The sequence below is a fragment of the Peromyscus californicus genome, unplaced genomic scaffold (assembly GCF_007827085.1).
Source record: "Peromyscus californicus insignis strain IS unplaced genomic scaffold, ASM782708v3 Scaffold_21__1_contigs__length_65335640, whole genome shotgun sequence".
NCBI classification, from domain to species: domain Eukaryota; kingdom Metazoa; phylum Chordata; class Mammalia; order Rodentia; family Cricetidae; genus Peromyscus; species Peromyscus californicus.
In genome coordinates, this window is record NW_026294514.1 from 14,002,693 (window position 1) to 14,025,266 (window position 22,574).

The following is a 22,574-nucleotide window of genomic DNA, read 5'->3' on the forward strand; positions in this document are numbered from 1 at the left end:
AGTGTGCAGATGTTTTATGTGTATGTATGTCTATACATTATGTGTGTGCAGTGCCCAGCAAGGACAGAAGGGGTCCGAGATCCTGGAACTGGAGTTACAGATGGTGGTTAGTCGTCATGTGGGTACTGGGAATCGAACATGCTTTCTCTTTTAGAGCAACCAGTGTTCTTCTCTCTGGCTCCATGTTTTTGTTTGTTTTGTTTTCCCCTAAGACAGGGTTTCTCTGTGTAGCCCTAGCTGTCCTAGAACCAGAGATTCACATCCTAGGCTGACCTTGAACCAGAGATTCACATCCTAGGCTGACCTTGAACTCAGAGATCCACATGCCTCTGCCTGCCTCCTAAGTCCTAGGATTAAAGGCCTGCACCACCATCTCCTGGCTGCTCCATGCCCTTTTTAAAATGCATGAATTTAGATTACAGTTGGAAAATACCTGTATTAATTATTAAATTTGTTCTCTTTCTAGGAGTCTGAATATGTGTCTGCTCATCTTCATGAGTGGATAGACCTGATTTTTGGCTACAAACAGAGAGGACCAGCTGCAGTGGAAGCACTCAATGTCTTCTATTACTGCAGTTATGAAGGTCTGAGCCTACCTACGTCTTCTCCTGAGTGCTCTCGTAGAATTAGTGTGTCTTTGTTATTCATGGGGTTTGGGCCTGGATCCTTAACATAGGAAAGAGTACATCAACAAAATAGCTTTTCAGATGGAAGGTCATGAGACTGCCACTATTTCTGTTTTGTAATAGTAGTTTATGATGTGTGTGTATCTATGGAAATCTAATCATGGACACCAGTCATCATCACACACTTTTGGTTTCTTAAATGGGAAATTAAATTTCCTGTTTAATCAAGTCTTACATTGAACATTACATAGTATTTTTAGTAAACTTTGAAAGAAGGCACTTAGAATTTCCAGTAATAAATTCTTAGAATCAAAACTGTTTTCTGACAGCTATGGCCAGAAAATGTTCTCTCTTTTTAAATCTTTTTTGTGTGTACGTATATGATACATGTGTGGGTACACAAGGAAGTTGAAGGTACATGTCAGGTGGTCTTCCTCACTGGTTCTTCCCCTTATTGAGACAGGATCTCCCATATGTACCCACACACATGTACATATGCGTGCACACACACACATACACACACACACAAATAAAAGTAGGTCATTTTTCTGGTGACAAGTTGAAGACTGATGTTTTGTTTTAAATGTGTTAATCAGTCCTTGATGTATTTATCAGAGTCTTACTGGTTTGTTTTTCTCAATAGTGATTGCTTCCTGTTTTAGGTGCTGTAGATCTTGATGCCTTAACAGATGAAAAGGAAAGAAAAGCCTTAGAAGGGATGATTAATAATTTTGGGCAAACACCTTGTCAGCTGTTAAAGGTAAATTATGTAAATTATCATCAGCTTAGAGCAGTGGTTCTCAACTGTCTCAGTTAGGGTTTACTATTGCTGTGAGGAGACACCATGACCACGGCAACTCTTATAAAGAAAACATTTAATTGAGGGGGCTCACTTACAGTTCAGAGGTTCAGTCCATCATGGTGGGACATGGCAGCATGCAGGCAGATATGGTGATGGAGCTGAGAGTCCTACATCTTGACTCAGAGGCAACAGGAAGTCAACTGACAGTCATACTGAGTAAAGCTTGAGAAAAAGACCTCAAAACCCACCCCAGCAGGGACACATTTCCAACAGACGGTGTGGCCTCCATCCCCCAGGTCTGCATTAAAGGCCCATGTCATCCAGCTTCCTCCAGCTTCCTCCAGCAAGACCACGTTTCCTAATAGTGTCACTCTCTATGAGCTTATGGGGGCCAAATACATTCAAACTACCACGTGAACCTTCCTAATGCTGTGACCCTTTAATACAGTTCCTCATGCTGTGACCCCCAACCATAACATGATTTTCATTGTTACTTCATAACTGTAATTTTGCTATGTTATAAATCGTAATATAAATATTTTTGGAGGTAGAGGTTAGCCAAAGGATTCACGACCCACAGGTTGAGAACTGCTGGCTTAGAATGATGTTTCGAAGTATTCTGAGGCTTGAAGAGTAGTAGAGTCCTAGAAAAATTGTACTTGATAGTGTTTGATTTATATGATTGCATTTCTTCTTTTAAAACAACAGCAGTGGGTTGGGGATTTAGCTCAGTGGTAGAGTGTTTGCCTAGCAAGCGCAAGGCCCTGGGTTCGGTCCTCAGCTCTGGGAAAAAAAAACAAAAACAAAAAACCAAGAGAACAAAAAAACAAAACAACAGCAGCACTATCTCTTGGAGATTCAATTCTAGACTTCATTTGAAGTCCCTCTACTTAATACATCAGTCCTCCTAGTGTCAGGAGTCTCAATTACGTGAGCACATTACACCTTAACAGAGGATAAATGCAGTCAGCCAGGGCTACACAGTGATCTCTGTGAGTTCAAGGCCAGCCCGGCCGACTTAGTGAGACCCTGTGTCAAAGAGAAAAGTTTAAAAAGGGCGGGAGAATATAGTGCAGTGGTAGAGCTGAACATACGAAGTTCAGAATCAAACAGCTCTAGGTGGGGCTCTGATTAGAACCTTTAGTTTTGTTCCACCTCTCCGTTTTGTTTTGTGTTTGAGACAGGGTTTCACTGTGTAACCCTGGCTGTCCTGGAACTATGTAGACCAGGCTGCCCTTGAACTCCCAGAGATCTGCCTGCCTCTGCCTCCTGAGTGCTGGGATTCAAGGTGTGTGTCACCACTGCCACCAGGCTTGAGCTCTACTTTTTTTTATTAGTTATTTTACAAGAGCAGAGCTGATTTGTTGGTTGGCAGGGCAGTTATCCTGCCCTGTGTGTTCATGCTTGTAGAGGTCAGAGTTTCATTTCTTGGGTGTCCTTTCTCTGACACTGTCCAGCGTTTGGTGGAAACCCTGATCTTTTACAGTCCTAGGATTCATCAAGTAGGCTAGGCTGGCTGGCCACCTTGGCTGGCCTTTTTAAAACAAGGGTTCTGGCCGGGCGGTGGTGGCGCACGCCTTTAATCCCAGCACTCGGGAGGCAGAGCCAGGCGGATCTCTGTGAGTTCGAGGCCAGCCTGGTCTACAGAGCGAGATCCAGGAAAGGCGCAAAGCTACACGGAGAAACCCTGTCTCGAAAAACCAAAAAAAAAAAAAAAACAAAAAAAAACAAAACAAGGCTTCTGTAAATTTGAACCCAGGTCCTCATGCTTGCTTCTACACGAGTACTTTCCCGAGCCACCTCCCTCACACTAGTTTTTATTGTGATTAAAAAATATTACAGGGGGCTGAGGTGGTAGTTTAGTCCCGGAATGTTTTCTTAGTATGCGCAACGTCCAAGTGCAGGTTCAGTCACCACACGTACAAAAGAAGATCAGACAAGGCTAGGACTCCCAGCCTGTATTTTTTAAGTATTAAAAGCTACACATTTAAGTGTCACATCCATTGCCTCTTATCAAATATTTTGTAGTAGAGGCAGAAGAATCGAACTGCACCTCCCTGGTCTGTTTTGTTTTCTTTCTGAGACAGTGTTACTATGTAGCCCACACTGCCTTAGAACTTTCTGTAGCTGGCTTCAGACTCCAGTTCCTCCTGCCTTAGTCTTCTAAGCACTTGGATAGTCAGCATTGGTGATTCTCTGATAGAACTCTTACCTGCCAAGCACTAGGACTATAGATGTATGTTACTGTATCTGGCAAGAATCCTTTTTAGAAGGACAACTCTTACAGATTTTAATTGTGCCCTTGGAATAGTAATAAGGTATTTAATATATTATCACTATGTTTAATTGACATTAATATACTTAATTCTGTATCTGATTCAGTGGGTAAAGGCACCTGCCTGATGACCTGAGTTCAGTCCCCCATGTCAGCATGGTGGACAAGAGAATTGACTCCTGCAGGTCCTTCTCTGACCTCCACACATGCACTGTGACATGCACATGCCCATATATACACAGAAAATCAATAAAATGGAATTTAGAACTTAGAAGAAAAAAGATTCCTATAGGCTGGATGGCAAAAATTGATCATAAATAACCAATGGATACTTAAGAGAAAAAAGAAACTAAGAAATACTAAATAATTGGCGAAAGAGCATGTAAAAAAAATCATTCTGATCGGAAACACAGGAGTGATATCAATAAGAAAAACTTTAAAGTAGAAATGAAATGTCTGTAGAAACGAAGGATGAATAGCAGATTTGCTGGGGGATAAGCTGAACCATGGCCTGGAGTTGTTAAGAGTGCCTAGCATGCCTTCTCTTGTAGAACAGTCCACTGTGTATGAGTGAACATGGGCAGGTTTTCATGGAACTCTGAAATTTTTCCTTAAAATTATTTTGAAGGAACCACACCCTCCAAGATTATCAGCAGAAGAAGCTATACAAAAGCAGACCAAAACAGAAGTTGCAACCCTAAACCTCTTTCAGCACCTCCCTGAACTGAAGTCATTTTTTATAGAGGTAAAACCCAACTTGGTAATGTCGGAGACTTTTCTCCAATCCTGTGTTTGTACATGTGTGTGTAGGTGTGCTCATCTGTGCCTACAGTTGTACCACCTGTGTGGTGTGTGCATATCTGTACAGGCCTATAGTTGTATCACTTATTTGTGAAAAGCCAAAGGTCAACTCGAGTATTTTCCTTTATTGTTCTCTTCACCTTATTTTTATTTATTTATTTTACATCCCAACTGCAGTTTCCCCTCCTCCCAGTCTATCCCCCAAACCTCTCCTCCTCCATTTCTCTTCAGAAAGGGGCAGGCCTCCCATGGGTATCAACAAAGCATGGCATATCAAGTTGCAGTAACACTAAGCACCTCCCCTGGTATTAAGGCTGGGCAAGGCGACCCAGTATGAGGAGTAGGGTCCCAAAAGCCAGTAAAAGAGTTGGAGACTTCCCTCACTCCCAGTGTCAAGAGTCCCACAAGAAGACCAAGCTACAAAACTGTAACATATGTGCAGAGGACCTAGGTCAGTCCATGCAGGCTCCCTGGTTGTCAGTTCAGACTCTATGAGCTCCCACGAGCCCAGATTAGTTGATTTTCTGTGTTTCCTTATGATGTCCTGACCACTCTGGCTCCTACAATCCTTCCTCCTTCCCTTCAGCAAGATTCCCTGAACTCGGCCTAATGTTTGGCTATGGGTCTGCATCTGTTTCCATCAGTTGTTGGATGAAGCCTCTCTGATGACAATTGGGATACTCACCAGTCTATGAGTACAGCAGAATATCATTAGGAATCATTTCATTGATACTTTTTTTTTCTCCAGTCAGGTGTGGGTCTGTCCTAGGTCTCTGAGTCATTCAACCTCTGGGTCCTGGTGCTCCAGGCAGTGTCAGGGGTGGGCTCACTCTTGTAACATGGGTCTGAAAAGAGTCTTTGCTTGGCCGCTCCCACAACCTCTGTGTCATCCTTACCCTAGCACATCCCATAGGCAGGACAGACTGTAGATCAAAGGTTATGTGGCTGGGTTGATGTCCCAGTCTCTCCACTAGAAGTCTTGCCTGGTCACAGGAGATAGCCAGTTCAGGCTACATATCTGCTGTTGCTTGTAGTCTTAGTTAGAGTCATCCTTGTAGATTCCTGGGAGTTTCTCTTGCACCAGGTTTTACCCTGTCCCTGAAAGGCCCCCACCTGATCCCTCCTGTTCTCATCCCCATCGGATCCAGTCCACCCTTGAAATCTATTCTGTTTCCCTTCCCAGGGAGATCCGTGCATCTCCCCTTGAGCCCTCCTTGTTACCTGGCCTCTCTACCTCTGTGGATTGTAGCATGGTTATCCTTTACAGCTAGTATCCACTTATAAGTGAGAACATACCATGCTTGTCTTGCTGGGTTTAGATTACCTCACTCAGGACAATTTTTTTTTTTTCTAGTTCAATCCATTTGCCTGCAGATTTCATGATGTCATTGTTTTTAACAGCTTAGTAATACCCCATTATGTAAATATACCACATTTTCTTTATCCATTCTTTCAGTTAAGGGAGGTCTAGGTTGTTTACAGGTTCTGGCTATTACAAATAAAGCTGGTATGAACACAGCTAAGCAAGTGACCTTGTGGGCACACCTTTTGGGTATATGCCCAAGATTGGTATAGCCGGTTCTTGGGGTAGATCAATTCCCATTTTTCTGAGAAGTCATCATATTGATTTCAAAAGTGGCTGTACAAGTTTGCACTCCCACTAACAATGGAGGAGTGTTCCCTTTGTTCCACATCCTCCACATCCATCCAGCATTTGATCTTAGCCATTCTGACAGGTGTAAGATGGTATCTCAGAGTTGTTTTGATTTGCTTTTCCCTGATGGCTATGGATATTGAACAGTTTCTCAGCCATTTAACATTCTTCTGTTGAGAACTCTCTTTATATCTATACCCCATTTTTTAATTTTTTTTTTTTTGATGTCTAGTTTCTTGAGTTCTTTATTTTTTTTGGAAATCTGCCCTCTTTTGGATGTGGGGTTGGTAAAGATCTTTTCCCATTCTGTAGGCTGTCCTATTGACAGTGCCCTTTAAAGGCTTACGGAAGCTTTTTAGTTTCATGAGGTCCCATTTATAAATTATTGATCTTAGTGCCTACACTATTGGTATTCCAGTCAGGAAGTTGTCTCCTGTGCCAATATATTTAAGGCTATTTCCCACTCTCTCTTCTATCAGATTCAGTGCATCTGGATTTATGTTGAGGTCTTTGATCTACTTGGACTTGAGTTTTGTTCAGGGTGATAGATATGGATCTATTTGCATTCTTCTACATGCTGACATCCAGTTAGACCAGGACCATTTGTTAAAGATGCTTTATTATTTGACTTCTTTGTCAAAAATCAAGAGTCCAAAGGTATGTGGATTTACGTCTGGGTCTTCGATTGGATTCCATTGATCATCTGTCTGTTTTTATGCCAATGCCATGTGGTTTTTACTACTATTGCTCTGTAGTATAGGTTAAATCAGGGATGGTGATACCTCTGGAAGTTCTTTGATTGTACAAGATGGTTTTAGCTATCCTAAATTTTCTGTTTTTCCATATGAAGTTGAGTATTGTTCTTTTGAGGCCTGTAAACAATTGTATAGGAATTTTAATGGGGATTGCATTGAATCTGTATATTCCTTTTGGTAAAATGGTCATTATTCCTGTGTTAATCCTACCAATCCATGAACATAGGAGATCATTCCATCTTCTGCTATCTTCTTCCATTTCTTTCTTCAAAGTCTTGAAGTTCTTGTCTTTCACTTGCTTTGTTAGAGTTACCCCAAAATAGTTTATATTATTTGTGGCTATTATGAAGGGTGTTGTTTCCCTGATTTCTTTCTTGGCCCATTTATCATTTGTGTATAGGAGGGCTACTGATGTTTTTTTTTTAGTTAATCTTGTATCCAGCCACTTCACTAAAGGTGTTTATCAGTTGTAGGAGTTCCCTGGTAGAATTTTGGGGGTTGCTATGTATATTATCATATCATCTGCAAATAATGATACTTTGGCTTCTTCCTTCCCAATTTGTATCCCCTTGATTTCCTTTAGTTGTTTTATTGCTTTACCTAGAATTTCAAGTACTCTTTTGAATAGATATGGAGAGAGAGGACAGGACAGCCTTGTCTTGTTCCTGATTTTAGTGGAATCGCTTTGAGTTTCTCTCCATATAATTTGATGTTGGCTATTGGCTTGCTGTATATTGCCTTTATTATGTATATCCCTTGTATCCTTGATCTCTCCAAGATTTTTATCATGAAGGGGTATTAGATTTTGTCAAAGGCTTTTTCAGCATCTGTTGAGATGATCATGTGATTATTTTTCTTTCAGTTTGTTTATATGGTGGGTTACATTGACAGATTTTCATATGTTAATCCATCCCTGCATCTCTGGGATGGAGCCTACTTAATCATGGTGGATGATCTTTTTGCTGTATTCTTGGATTCTGTTTGTGAGTATTTTATTGAGTATTTTTGCATCATTGTTCATGCGGGAAATTAGTCTGTAATTCTATTTCTTTGTTGAGTCTTTGTGTGGTTTGTATATCAGGGTGACTAAGGCCTCATGAAAAGAATTTGGCAGTGTTCCTTCTGTTTCTATTTTGTGGAATAATTTGAGGAATATTGATATTAGGTCTTCTTTGAAAGTATGGTAAAATTCTGTGCTAAAACCGTCTGGCCCTGGGCTCTTTTTTTTTTTGTTGGGAAACTTTTGATGACTGCTTCTTTTTCCTTAGGGGTTGTAGGTCTATTCAAACTGTTTATCTGATCTAGATCTAATTTTGGTATGTAATATCTATCAAGAAATTTGTCCATTTCTTTTAGATTTTTCCCAGTTTTGTAGAGTACAGGTTTTGAAATATGACCTAATGATTGTCTGGATTTCCTCAGTGTCTGTTGCTAATATCCCTCTTTTCATTTCTGACCCATTAATTTGGATATTCTCTTTGTCTTTTAGTTTGGATAAGGCTCTATGTAAGCACGAGCTTGACTTCTCCATGTTCAATGAGTTGTGTAGGTATTGTCTTCAGCAATGGGGCTTTGCTGGCAGTTTGTGGAATGCAGCTTAGCAACAGCCTTGATTTTTGGGGGGTTCCCATGGGCCAACAACTCAATTAGATGTAACCCAGTTCTGGAAGCTTCATTTGGTGACAAGAGATGTCCAGTTGGGACTCTGTCTTCCCCATTATTTGGTGATTTCATTGAGATCACTCTCACATATGTATGCATTTTAAGAAACTTCTGCTGTATTAGGTTTCTATACTCCTCCTCAGATGGTCCTTAATTTTAGCTGTCTCTCCCTGTATTCCCTCCCTCATCCACCTCTCCCCTCCACCTCCCCACTTGATCCTCCTGTTTCAGCCCCCACCTCCCATCCATCTATAACTGCTTATTCTGTTTTGCTTTTCTAGGCAGATCTATCTGTCCACTCCAGTCCTTTAGTTATCATTGACTAAACAGCTAATATCTACATAGAAGCAAATACATAGCATATTTGTCTTACTAGGTCTGCTGATTTTTGTTTTTTCTTGTTCTGTATCCATTTACCTATGATTTTCATTTTTTTTCAATGTCTGAATAATATTTCATTGTGTAAATGTACCATACTTTCTTTATCCATGTTTTAGTTGAGGGACATGTAAATTGTTTCCAGTTTCTAGCTTTTATGAGTAGAGCAGCTATAAATATGCTTGAGGCAATGTCTCAGTGGTAGGATGAAGCATCCCAAGAGCAGTATAGCTGGATCTTGAGGTCCATCAATTCCATCTTCCGGAGGAAGCTCCACATTGACTTCCATAGTGGCTGTACAAGCTTGCACTCCCGTCAGCAATGGAGGGATGTTCCCTTGGCTCCTCATTCTCACCAGCAAAAGTTGTCACCTGTGTAATTGATCTTAGCCATTCTGACAGGTGAAAGATGAAATCGCAAAGTAGATTTGCATTTCCCTGATAGCTAATGATGTTGAACATTTCTTCCATTTGAATTTCCTCTTTTGAGAATTCTGTTTAGATCTGTACCCTGTTTTTTAAATTGGGTTATTTGTTTCCTTGATATATTTATAATTTTAATTTTGAGTCCTTTAAATATTTTGGATATTAACCCTTTATTAGATATGTAGCTGGTTTTAAAAAAAAGAAAGAAAGAAAAATTTTTCCCCATTCTGTGGTCTTCCACTTTGTCCAAATGATGCTGTCTTTTGCTGTACAGAAGCTTTTCTGTCCTGCTAAGTCCAGTTTACTAATTGTTGGTCTTCGTGCCTGTGCCAGTGAGCTCAGCACTGTTCCCCACTTCCTCCTCTGTCAGATTCAGTGTGTCTGGGTGTGTTGACGTCTTTCATCCAGTTAGAATGGAGTTTTGTGCAGGCTGCTAACTATAGTTCTACTTGGAGTCTTCTGTATGCAGCCATCTGGTTTGACCAGCACCATTTGTTGAAGATGTCTTGTTTCCGGTGTATGTTTCTGCCTTCTTTATCAAAATTCAGGTGTTTGTAGGTGTATGGATTTATGTCTGGGTCTTTGGTTCTATTGCATTGATCAATGTGCCTGTTTTTGGCAAACTAGATGTTTTGTGTCGGGATTTTTTTTTTTTTAGATTTAACATTTTCTTTGACCAAAGTGTCCATTTCTTCTTCATGTCTTTAATGCCTGAAATTCTCTCTTCCTTCTCCTATTCTGTTGGCGAGGCTTGCTCCTGATGTTCCTGTTTGAGTATCTAAATTTTTCAGTTCCAGATTTCCATGAGTTTGAGTTTTCTTTATTAATTCTATTTTTATTTTCTTGTCTTGAATGGATCAGTGTTTGTTTGTGTTTTTGTAGGTTTCTTTTAAGGGGTTTGTTCCTTTCCACTTTGAGGACCATTATCATACACATAAAGGCTAGTTGAAGGTTTTGGGTTTTTGTTGTTGTTTGGGGGGGGTTGTTGTTTTGTTTGTTTTTTGTTGTTTTTTTTTTTTTTTGAGACAGGGTTTCTCTGTGTAGCTTTGGAGCCTGTCCTGGAACTCACTCTGTAGCTCACAGAGATCCACCTGCCTCTGCCTCCCGTGTACTGGGATTAAAGGCGTGCGCCACCACCTCTCGGCAAGGTTTCTATGCTCAGGGTCTACTGTGATAGAGTTGCTGGGCTCTAGTGGAGACATTGTCCTGGCTGTTATTGATTGTGTTTTTCTGCTGGTGTCTAGGTATCTGGGTTTGGGAAGATTGTAATTCTAGGTGCTGATATCTATCTGATCTTGTCTTTGTTGGGTGGGTATTTTGTTCCTTGGTTTCTGTTTCCTCTCTGATTCTTAGGAGAGTGTGGTGGCTGTGTGTTGCTAAGAGTCCTGATAGGTATGGCCACTGGGGGTTCCAGGTAAAATGTATTTCTAGGTATTGGGAGCTGACACTTAGGAATGGGGATTGGCTGACGGGGGCACTGAGAGGGGTCCACAGTAGGGAGGAAAGCAAGGCATTGCACCCAGGATCTGCTTAGTCCCCTGGGAATGGGAGCAGAGGTTTCTAGGTATTGGGAACTGGCACTTAGATATGGAGGTAGGCTACAGGGAACTGACAGCAAGGTCAGGATCTGCTTAGTCGTCTGGGAATGGGGCAGACTTAGGATTGACTTGGAGGAATGGAGGAAGAGGGGAAGATCTTCAGTTAGCCTACTTACTTTCCTGCTGGTTCCCAGGGCACGACTGCTGTGGTTGGAAGCTGGGATACAGCCATGAGTGGGAGGAGGGAGGTTAGAAGGGAAGATCTGTATAATCCACTGGAGATGGGGAGGGTGTGAAAGGAGGCTCAGCAGGCAGTCTACAGAGCTGGGGGGGAGACTTAGGTTGAGGGAGAGCTCCAGATCTACATTTAGCCTACTTGCTTCCCTGGCTTGAATCACAAATGGCTCTTGATTTACAATTTGAAGAGAAAAGCAGTTTCTATGAATTTTATAACATTATTTATTGTATTTCATAGCATTATTAGTTCTTATAGCCCTCTTAGAATAATACTTGGTACATGGTATATATTCAGTAATGTTATGATAAACGTTAGCTGTCATTTTTAAACTACAGACACATCAGAAAAATACATTCAAATTATTGTTATTTTGCATTGTGGTAAGATGATGGTAATTGTTTCCTCAGAATGATATTTATTTTTGGATCATAAAATATGATTTTCATAACATAAGACTTTCAGAAAGAACCTCAGTTTGCAAAATAGATCAATGTTTTTGATGTAAAGCCCAAAAGATTTTTCTATAAATTATAAACAACTTTCTCATTTAACTTACTACCTCTGCATTATGTTTGTGTCAGTACAGCAGGGGCAGGGAAAGATCCTAAATTTCTCTGTTTTAAATGATTGCTGCTCCTTGGCATCTACATCTGTTCCCCAACAGAGGACTGGAATAGACAGGGATTGGTTTCAGATGATTCGAGTGTGCTGGGTATTCAAACATAGCATATAATTCCTTTCCCACATTTTATATTAAATTATTACATCATCAGGTAGAGTAAAATGAGGTATTGTAGGGATCCCTGTCTAAACAATAGAAATTTTCAATAATTTAGTACCTAATAAAATGAACAAAACCAGCCATTAAATGCCTTTTATTTTACAGGGAATTAGTGATGGTATTCCTCTATTAAAGGCCATCATCCCTAAAAATCAATCTCGTTCTTTTATGTCTCAAGGCAGCCCTGAGTTACTGGTAAGTTGATGTATACCTATTTCATATTGCTATGTCTGTATTCATTAGTTTACCAGAAATAGGAATGAATGTAAAAATATTTCCGTTACATTCCTAAACTTCATCGTGTGTGTGTGTGTGTGTGTGTGTGTGTGTGTGTGTGTGTGTGTGTGTTGGGGGGTGAGGGTGTGCACATGCATCTGGAGGTCAGGGGACAGCTTGTGCGAGCTGATTCTCTCCTTTCATGTGGGAGAAATTGAGTTTTAGTCCTCAGGATTGGTGGCAAACTTATGCTTCTAAGCTGTCTCATTGACCAATAATAGACTTTTGAAAAGAAAATTTTAGTATATTTTATGTGTGTGGATATTCGATGTGTACTGTGTACACATGCCTGGTTCCTGCGGAGGTCAGAAGAGGGCATCAGATTTTCTGGAACTGGAGTTATAGATAGTTATGAGCCACCAGGTGGGGGCCAGAATTCAAACCTTAAGTCCTCTGGAAAAGCAGCCAGTGCTCTTAACTTCTGAGCCACCTTTCCAGCCCCTGAAAGAATATTTTTAAAATAATCAAGAAGGCTACAAGGATAGCTTCATGGTAGAGCACCTGCCTAGCATGAGTGAGGTCCTAGATTTGATCTTCAGCATTACAAAAATAATGGAGAAATTCGTTACGAAAGTAATTTGATTAAATATAAAATATATCTTCTGTATATTTTGCTTTAATTATAACATTTATCTGGAAAAATAAATCCATGGAAATAGCTAGGAGCCTTATCACGATAATTGTACTAACAATAATCAGAACTAAATCAGGTCTTGTTAAGGTCTTCTAGGGCATTTCAGTGGGTGTTTTACACAAATTTTTATTTAGCCTACCCAACAGCCCTGTGAAGTAGCACTATATGTTCCTTTTACAGATAAATTAAGTCCCAGAGAGCTGGCAAATAGGGATCTGAGACCTTGGCACATGAACTAATCCTAGGTTTGTCTTACTCTAATTCTGTAAGTGTGATAGAAGTGTGCTATAGCACAGTAAACAGTAGGGACTGCAGAATTAGATTGCTTTTTATAATGTATCTATTGTGCTTGATTAGAAAAAGAGTCTAGAAATACATACAGTAGTCCTGATAGTAGTTTTTAATGGTAAGATTCTGTAATTTTCAACTCTAAAACCTGTGTGAGTGTGTGTGTGTGTGTTTAGGGGGAGGGGTGGGTTGGGGATTGAGTTTGAGACAGGGTTTCTCTTTGTATAGCTCTGGAACTTGATTGGTAGACCAGGCTGGCCTTGAACTCACAGAGATCTACCTGCCTCTGCCTCCCAAGTGCTAGTAAAACCATTGTTTTTTTTTGTTTTTTTGGTTTTTTTTTTTGTATTTTTCGAGACAGGGTTTCTCTGTGTAGCTTTGCGCCTTTCCTGGAACTCACTTGGTAGTCCAGGCTGGCCTCGAACTCATAGAAATCCTCCTGGCTCTGCCTCCCGAGTGCTGGGATTAAAGGCGTGCGCCACCACCGCTCGGCCATTGTTTTTTTTTTTAAGTTACCTGAATTGGGGCATGGGTAACGTGTTGTTTTATAATTGAAGGAGTAAAAAGTTTTTCACTCTTAAAATCAAGTACACACTAATACTGTTGTTTCAGGGACATTTTAACGGTTTGTCAACTCTCCTATTAGATCTAAGTGATAGTTACGTCATATTTGTCATGGTAAAGGTAACCTCAGTTTCCTCTGAATGTTAACACTAATGCTAGTAACCTGAGAAATTAAGATGAAAAGTAATTAGCTAAAGAAAACAACTATTCTTACAGTAAGCTGTAAGTAGGGTTTTCCACTTGAATTATTTAAGATTTGGTTTCATGTTTCTTACACTGTTCTCCAAATGATAGATGTCAAAATCTGTGAGCATCTGGTTACTCTTAACCACATTCTTTAATCTTTTATTTATTTGAGTTTTCATATGTTCTTTTTCAGGTAACAATAAGCATGAATTATGTTATTGGAACCCATGGATGGCTACCTTATGACAGAAACATTTCTAACTACTTCACCTTCATCAAGGATCAAACTGTGACTAACCCGAAGTAAGTAATGAACAGCTAATGGGTTTTGTTGATGTTGTTGTTGGAGGGTTTTTGTTTTTAGGTTTTAGTTTTTTGCCTGAGACTGGATTTCTCTGTTCTGGGGTCTGGCTGTCCTGGAACTCACTCTGTGGACCAGGCTGGCCTCGAACTCACAGAGATCCACCTGCCTTTGCCCCCCTGAGTGCTGGGATGAAAGGTGTGCACCACCACCGCGCAGTGATTCCTGTATTTTTAAAGTAATGCTTTGAGACACCAATTTTCTCTTTTTTCTCACTTTGCCTCTCCTTCTCTCTGGTTTTAAGTTATAACCTGACAGTATTTGGCATTCAGACATTGCTAAATTCCTGTTATAACTAATATAGAATAAAATATTACAATGGAAATGGTAAATGGTCATATTATTCTTTACTACTTACAAGTAATCTTTATTTGGGTTTTTTGTTTTTAGGCGTTGTCTCATTACATAACTCTCCTGGAACTCACTCTGGAGACCAGTCTGGCCTCAAACTAACAGCAATTTTCATGCCTCCTGAGTGCTAGGGTTCAATACTGTACCATCCTCCTGTCTGAGAGATATTTTACTGTTGGTAATAGTCTAAGTGATCTCTTAAGGAAAATTCTAAAATTCAATTGTGTTTACAGAGCTCAGCGAACTGTGAATGGTCCTTTTGCTCCTGGGCTGGAAATTACTTCTAAACTTTTTGTGGTTTCACATGATGCAAAGTTGCTCTTCAGTGCTGGACACTGGGATAATAGTATCCAAGTAATGTCACTTACCAAAGGCAAAATTGTCTCACATAACATCCGACATATAGGTAAGAATGAACTTTTCCACAAACCTGCTTCTTCTTCTGTGTTTTCAACTGTGTAGAAGTGGCACATGCTCCTGATAGGAATACTTACTATATTGGGGGTACATTCAAGCACCATATAAATTAAGTATATCTTCATGTTACATTAGAAGATATTAAACCGAGTTTTATTAAGTTAGATGGTAGACATAATGATTTTGTGGCTATATAATAAAAATTTGTCATCATTAGATAAAGTCATTATTAACCGGGAGGCAGAGGCAGGCAGATCTCTGTGAGTTTGAGGCCAACCTGGGCTACCAAGTGAGTTCCAGGAAAGGCGCAAAGCTACACAGAGAAATTCTGTCTCGAAAAACCAACCAAAAAAAAAAGACATTATTAACAGTAAAGTATGACGGTTAAAATTGCTGAATATATATTAACCTGGTATATCTTAGTATTTCAGGCCTTGGTATAGCAATAAAAGTTTTGATAGTCGGCGGTGGTGCACGCCTTTAATCCCAGCACTCAGGAGGCAGAGTCAGGCGGATCTCTGTGAGTTCGAGGCCAGCTTGGTCTACAGAGCAAGATCCATGACAGTCACCAAAACTACACAGAGAAACAAAACAAAACAAAAATAATAGTAGAAGTTTTTTCTCAATAATCTTGTTAAATGAGGGTAATGGAGTCTGCTGCTAACTCTACTGGTGTTTTTTTGTTTCTGCTGCTAACTCTACTGGTGTTTTTTTGTTTTTATTTTGTTTAGATAACATTTTTTTTACATATCATTTTACATATTGACCGCTGTCGTCCCTACTTTCCCCCTCATTCAGAAAGGGACAGGCCTCCCATGGGCTGGAAAAAAACATGGCACATCAAAGTTGAGGCAGGACCCAGCTCCTCCCCTTGTGTCAAGGCTGAGTGAGATAGTTCAGCATGGGGAACAGGTTCCCAAAAGCCAGCTAAGCACCAGGACAGGTCCTGATCTCACTGCTAGGAGACTTACAAACAGACCAAGCTACACAACTGTCACACACATGCAGAGGGCCTAGGTCAGTCCCATGCAGACTCCCTAACTGTTGGTCCAGAGTCCATGAGCTCCCACGAGCTCAGGTGAGCTGTTTCTGTGGGTTACCCCACCATGACCCCCTGGCTCCTACAATCCCTCCTCCCTTTCTTCAAAAGACTCCTGGAGCACAGCCCAGTGTTTAGCTGTGGATCTCTGCATCTGCTTCCATCAGTTATCTCTGATGGCAATTAAGGTAGTCACCAATCTGATTACATCTACTGATGATTTCTAAGGTATCACTTAGTGTAGCTGATTATGGAACTATTCCAGAAAGTTGGAGGTGGGGCATGGAGTTTTGTTTCTTTGTTTTCATTTTTGTTTTTTGAGACAGGGTTTCTCTGTGTAGCCCTGGCTGTCCTGGATCTCACTCTGTAGCCCAGGCTGGCCTCAAAGTCATAAAGATCCGCCTGCCTCTGCCTCCCAAGTGCTGGAATTAAAGATGTGCACCACCACTGCCTAGTTAGAAACTGCTTTTTATGTTACGAATTTGCAGCATAATATGTACTGTCTTTTGTATTTATTTGTTTGTTTGTTTGTTGTATGTGTATGAGTGTTTTGTCTGCATATTTTTATGTATATATGTACTGTCTTTATTTATTATATGTGAATGAGTGTTTTGTCTGCATGTTTATCTGTATACCACATGTGTGCAGCACCTGCTGAGTCTAAAGAGGTCAACGGATCCCCTGGGACTGGAATTATAGATAGTTGTCAGCATTTATATAGGTGCTAGGAATCAAACCTAAGTTCTCTGGAAGATAGTCCATAAAATATTAACTGCTATCTGTCAAGCCCCTGTACTGTTTTTTTAAGGATCCATTCCATAAGATAGCAATTTTCAATGGGAGGAGAATGTGAATGGGGTGAGGGAGCAGAAAACATAGCTATGGGTCCATTCTCAGGTCTCTGATCGCCCACGATGCTAGCCACTATTAAACACTTAGCACATCACATCTCACCAGAATGAGTGGTCTCAGGGAAGTCTCTCCAGATGACTTCGACCCTGCAGATGTCCTGTTACTCTGGCCTGATGTTTTTTGTTACCTTTTAAATATTTTGTGTATGGGGGCGGGCACACATGCATGTGCACGTGGAAGTTAGAGGACTGCTTGCCCGCGTCTGTCTCTCCTGCGATGTGTGTCCAAAGGGACTAGTGCAGGTCCCCAGTCTCGGCAGCAGCTTCCTTCATTGCTGAGCCATTTGCCAGCCTGCCTTAGTGATAATTTGAACATTAACTGAGATTGCCCTTAAAGTTCTGTTCTGTCAAGACAGACCCATTTTATTTTATTCTTTCTTCAAACAGACATTGTGACTTGCTTAGCTACAGATTACTGTGGAATACACTTGATTTCTGGTTCCAGGGACACTACATGTATGATATGGCAGATAACACAACAGGTAATAATAACCCCTTTTATGTTCTTGGACTGGGATGACAGGTTTTTCTCTGGTAGTAAATGCCATTTTGAAAGTTTTGTATTCTGTTTTCTGAGTTCTGACCTGTTTGGAGCACCACTCTTTTCTAGCTTTGTTGTCTGATTCATGGCTTTCTTCTCTGGTAGTTGCCAAAAATGACTCATTGCCAACTTCTCTAGGACACTACTATGATAACATAATGACATTCCTCCTATCCTTCCTGGTGGAACTGTAGACGTTACAGGTATTCTTCTCTCTGTTGTATTCTTACGACATTGGCTTAGAGAGGATTTTTAAAAATGCTTTCTAAGTTTTCTACCTTGTTAACAGGCTGTCTCACACCTCATTTTCTCTTCTGCCTCTTGTATTTATAATTACAATATTGATAGTTTTGGTGTTTTATAATACATCACCTGTGACTCAGAAGAAAGCAAGTATTGTTTACCCAGTCAATTAATTTTTTTCTAGGCTCCCTATTCCTTTCCAATTACCTACTTTTATATGACTGCCGAAGTGTTTTTGCTTTAGTAACTAAATGTTTGTTTAGATAGATTCCTCTTTCATGCTTCCTTTACTTCAATTTTTTCCTCCGATTCTTTTGAATGAGCATTTATTTTTATTAGAACTTTTAGGCAGATGGTTCAGTGGATAAAGTTCTTGCTGCACAAGCATGAGACCCTGGGTTCAGATCTTCAGTGTCCATGTAACCATAGGGCATATCAGTGTGCCTATAACTCTAGTACCGGGCAGGGGAGCAGATATAGGAGAATCCCAGCAGTTTAGGAGTCCGCCAGCCTCGTGGAAATGACAAGCTCCAGGTTCAGTGAGAGATTGTCCTAAAAATTAAGGAAGAGAAGCGATTGAAGATATCATGACATCAGCCCCTGGTTTCCACACATGCATGCACAGCCCCCACCACACGCATACACTACATACTTTCTCACACAAAACCTTCTTTTAAAATTCTGTAGTAGTCTTACTGAACTTAACTGGGCATGGTGAATGATCATCACAAACTCAAGGCCTGAGCCTTTTGTTGTTAATTTTTGAGATTCTAACTTAATTACACCATTTCTCCCTTTCCTTTCCTCTGTCCAAACCTTCCCATAAACCCTCCCCACTCTGCATCATATTTCATGGCCTCTTTTTCATTAATCACTGTTGCATGTATGTATGTACTTGTATATACACATTCCTAATATAGCCTGTCAAGTCCATATAATGTTACTTGTGTGTGTGTTTTAAGAATTGACTGTGCTGGACAACCAGTTGGTGTGCTCTTCCTGGGAAGGCCGTCTCTCCTCTCCTAGTTTTCCTCAACTGCCTGTTGTTCTCTGTGTAGGGTTGAGACCCCATCTTTCCCATCCGATTTGGCATGTCCATTGGTGTCATCCTTGTTCGGCTCACGTGTGGGCAGTTGTTGTACTGGTGACACTTAATGGTGTAGCTTCTGTTATCACTAGGAGACACAGTCTCACAGCACACTGCCTGGTCCTCTGGCTCTTACACTCTTTTGCGCCATCTTCTGCAATGATCACTGAGCCTTAGGTGCGGGAGTTGTTTATAGATGTTTTCCTTGGGACTGGGCTCTACAACTCTGCATTTTGATTGGTTGTGGTTTTCTGGAGTAGTCTCCGTCTGTCACAAAGAGAAATTTCCCTGATGATGGGTGAAGACTTATCTGTGAGTATGGAGACAAACATTTATAGATTGTTGTTAGGGATCGTGCTGGTTTAGTTAGTGATTGTAGATTCTCCTCCAATAACCATGGTAAGGCCTGGGCTTTATGATGACTCCAAGGCTAGTCTGATTTCCATAACAATACTCATCTAAAAAAGAACACAAAGAAAACTTTCCTTTTTTTTTTTTTGAGACAAAGAAAAAGAAACATAAAAAAGAAATTTTATTTAATTAATACTAATTTCCTGGCCTGGAACTCACAGAGATCTGCCTGTCTCTGCCTCCCAAGTGCTGGGATTAAAGGCATGGGCCACCACCGCCCAGCCCATGTATTGACATTTTTATAATTATTTTTACACAGAAATACAAAACACCTTTTCATTATTTCTCTCATACCCTTTTAATGTCTTTGGATAACCCCTTAATCACTTTATTTCCATTTGTGATCTATACTATGCTATATTTACTTTTGAGTGTTCTAATTTTACTTCTATTTTGATATTTTTAGAATAATTTTCATTTCTTACTGATTTTTACTGCTGTGAAGGAAAATTGTGCAGTGACATGATTGATTGATGTATTGTTATTCTTTTTTTGTTTCTCCAGACAGGGTTTCTCTGTGTAGTCCTGGCTGTCCTAGAACTCCCTCTGTAGACCAGGCTGGCCTCGAACTCACAGAGGTCCACCTGCCTCTGCCTCCAGAGTGCTGGGATTAAAGGCATGTGCCAGCACCACTGCGATGATGTATGGTTATCTTATTTTCACTAACTTTACCACATTTTTAAACTCACGGTAATTGACATTTTTGGATTTTTTGACCCTACGGTGGCTATACCATCATGTGATCTAGAAATAATGGTGACTTTCCCTGTTTTCCAACATATTATTTTTTTTTTAAAAAAAGATTTATTTATTTATTATGTATACAGCATGTATGACTGCATGCCAGAAGAGGGCACCAGATCTCATTACAGATGGTTGTGAGCCACCATGTGGTTGCTGGGAATTGAACTCAGGAGCTCTGGAAGAGCGGTCAGTGCTCTTAACCTCTGAGCCATCTCTCCAGCCCCCTCCAACATATTATTTTATTTGCTTATCCTATTACATTACAGTGGAGGTAGAACATGATAGTGCGCATGTCTGATTTTGATTGAAAGGGACTCCTCAGTTTTGCCGTTTGACAGTGTTTGCTGTCGGTTTTCATCAGGGTTGCATTTTATCTTTGGTTGCCTACCTTTTTCTATTTATATTTATACTTTGTTTTCTTCTACCTTTTGGTAACTTTTTAATTTTAATGAAATTTCACACTTACAGAAAAGTTGCAAAAATAATACATTTGTAGCTTTGTCTTAATATCTTCAGTCTCTGTCCCCTTTCAGCATCTTTATTTTTCTGACTGATTTAAGTGTTGGAAGTACTGTCTAGTCCATTGAGCACTTCTGTGTATGTCTTCCAAGAACAGAGAGTTTCTTCTTAAATTTTTTGTTATGATTATTTATTTACCTGTGTGTGGGTGATGTGCACATGCCATGGTGACTGTGTGGAGGTCAAACAACTTTTGGGGATCAGTTCTCTTCTTCCACCATGGGTGGTTCTGGGGACCAAACTTAGGGCATCATGCTTGGTGGCAAGTACCTTTACCTACAGGTCCATCCTGATAGCCCCAAAAGTCATTCTTCCACCACAGTGCAGTTCCTAAAACGAGAATGCTGAACATCTGTACAGTGCTCTTACCTGACCCGCAGTGTATGTTCTCACTTTGTCAGTGTTACCAGTAGTGTCCTCGAGAATTGTTTTTCTATCAGTACTTTCAGAGTTTCCTTTTTCTAAATGCAGTAAGTTACAAAATTTCTTAGATTTGAACTGCCTTGAATTCATATAATAAATTAATACTACTTATTTTTTTATTTTTTTAGTACTACTTATTTTTATTGATACCACATTTTGCTGTTGTATTTTATTTGCTAATACTATAAGTTTTTTTTAAACAAGGCCTCGCTTTTTTCTGTATTCTTAAAGGATTGATTTTTGTTTTATCATTACCATGTTTAATATTTGGAAATGCAACCTTTTTTTTAAATGAATTTAATGTTTCTTCTTTCACTTGAATTGTAAAGTTTTCTATTACTTTAATTACTTGATACAGGAGTGATCTTATTTGTAAATATTAAATTAAGTATATAGGGGAAATCACATGTATCTCAGGGAGTAGAATTTACAGGGGAATTTGTGTGTAATATAGAAACAGAGGTTCTAGACAGACTTACCTAAAATAAATATGAATAAAACAATATGACACATAACTGACATTCCTTTGAATATAGAATTAATGTAAACAAGGCAGTTTTAATGACAAAAGCTTTCTAGAGAAATTTTCTTCAATAAATTTGTATTATTAGCCTGCAGTTTCAGCCTATATAGAAGCTGAGGCAGGAGCATCACAAAGTCAAGGCTTGCCTGACTACAGAGTGGTAATTTAAAGTCAAACTGAGTAACTTAGTAATACTTATGTTTCAAAAATCATTTTTTAAAGACTGAGGACATAGCTCAGTGTTACAGCATCTGCATAGCATGCCTGAAGTCCTAATAAATGTTTAAAGCATCATTAGTGATGGTACACAATTAGATTTCTAGCAAGAGGATTGCTGGACAGCCAGCCAGGCTATGTGAAAAACAGCTCCAGACTCAGTGAGAAACCCTGTCTGTCTCAAGGGAGTCAGGCTACTGTGCATGCATACATACGAAATTAAGAAAAAGGATGATTGCTACACAAGTTAAAGCCAGGAGCTAGAGATGTGGCTCAGTGATTGACACTTACTGCTGTTTTTCCAGAGGACCCAGGTTTGATTCCCAGCACTCCTATCAGACTGCTCACAGCTGCCTGTAACTCTGGCTCCAGGGAATCTAGTGCCATCCTCTGACCTCCACAGGCATTCACACAAGACACACACACACACACACACACACACACACACACACACACACACATAATAAAAATTAAAGGCAAATCAGAATAAATATAATTGAGCTCCCTAAAGTACAGACTCCAGGACAGTGGTTCTCAACCTACCTAATTCTGAAACCCTTTAATACAGTTCCTCATGTTGTGGTGACCCCCCAACCATGAAATTATTGCTACTTCATAACTGTAATTTTGCCACTGTTATGAATTGTAATATCTGATATGCGAGATTCCCAAAGGGATTGTGACCCCACAGGTTGAGAACTGCTGCTCTAAGAAGTATTCATATATATAAAATGTTTATTTGAATTTAAGGAAGAATAAATTTGTAGGTTAAAAGAGCAAATATCTTGGAAAAATTAATCTAAGAAGTCAGTATTGATACCATTCCATTTAAGTCTTGGGCTGAGTATTAGTGTGAGTGAACTCAGTGGTTCTAACTACCTGTCATATTACTTTGTTAAGAGGAA

The 22,574-nt window shown here is 39.9% G+C and overlaps 1 protein-coding gene across 5 annotated transcripts in view; it reads left to right on the forward strand.

Moving 5' to 3' along the window:
• The window catches only part of Nbeal1 (neurobeachin like 1), a 154,582-nt gene that overhangs the window by 118,541 nt on the left and 13,467 nt on the right, over nt 1–22,574 (forward strand). For all 5 annotated transcript variants that reach the window (XM_052749579.1, XM_052749582.1, XM_052749583.1 and 2 more), the window contains 7 exons: nt 467–584; nt 1,289–1,386; nt 4,332–4,448; nt 12,041–12,130; nt 14,077–14,186; nt 14,829–15,001; nt 17,350–17,444. In XM_052749579.1, coding sequence (XP_052605539.1) covers nt 467–584; nt 1,289–1,386; nt 4,332–4,448; nt 12,041–12,130; nt 14,077–14,186; nt 14,829–15,001; nt 17,350–17,444 — 801 coding nt within the window. The remainder of the gene's footprint in view (nt 1–466; nt 585–1,288; nt 1,387–4,331; nt 4,449–12,040; nt 12,131–14,076; nt 14,187–14,828; nt 15,002–17,349; nt 17,445–22,574) is intronic.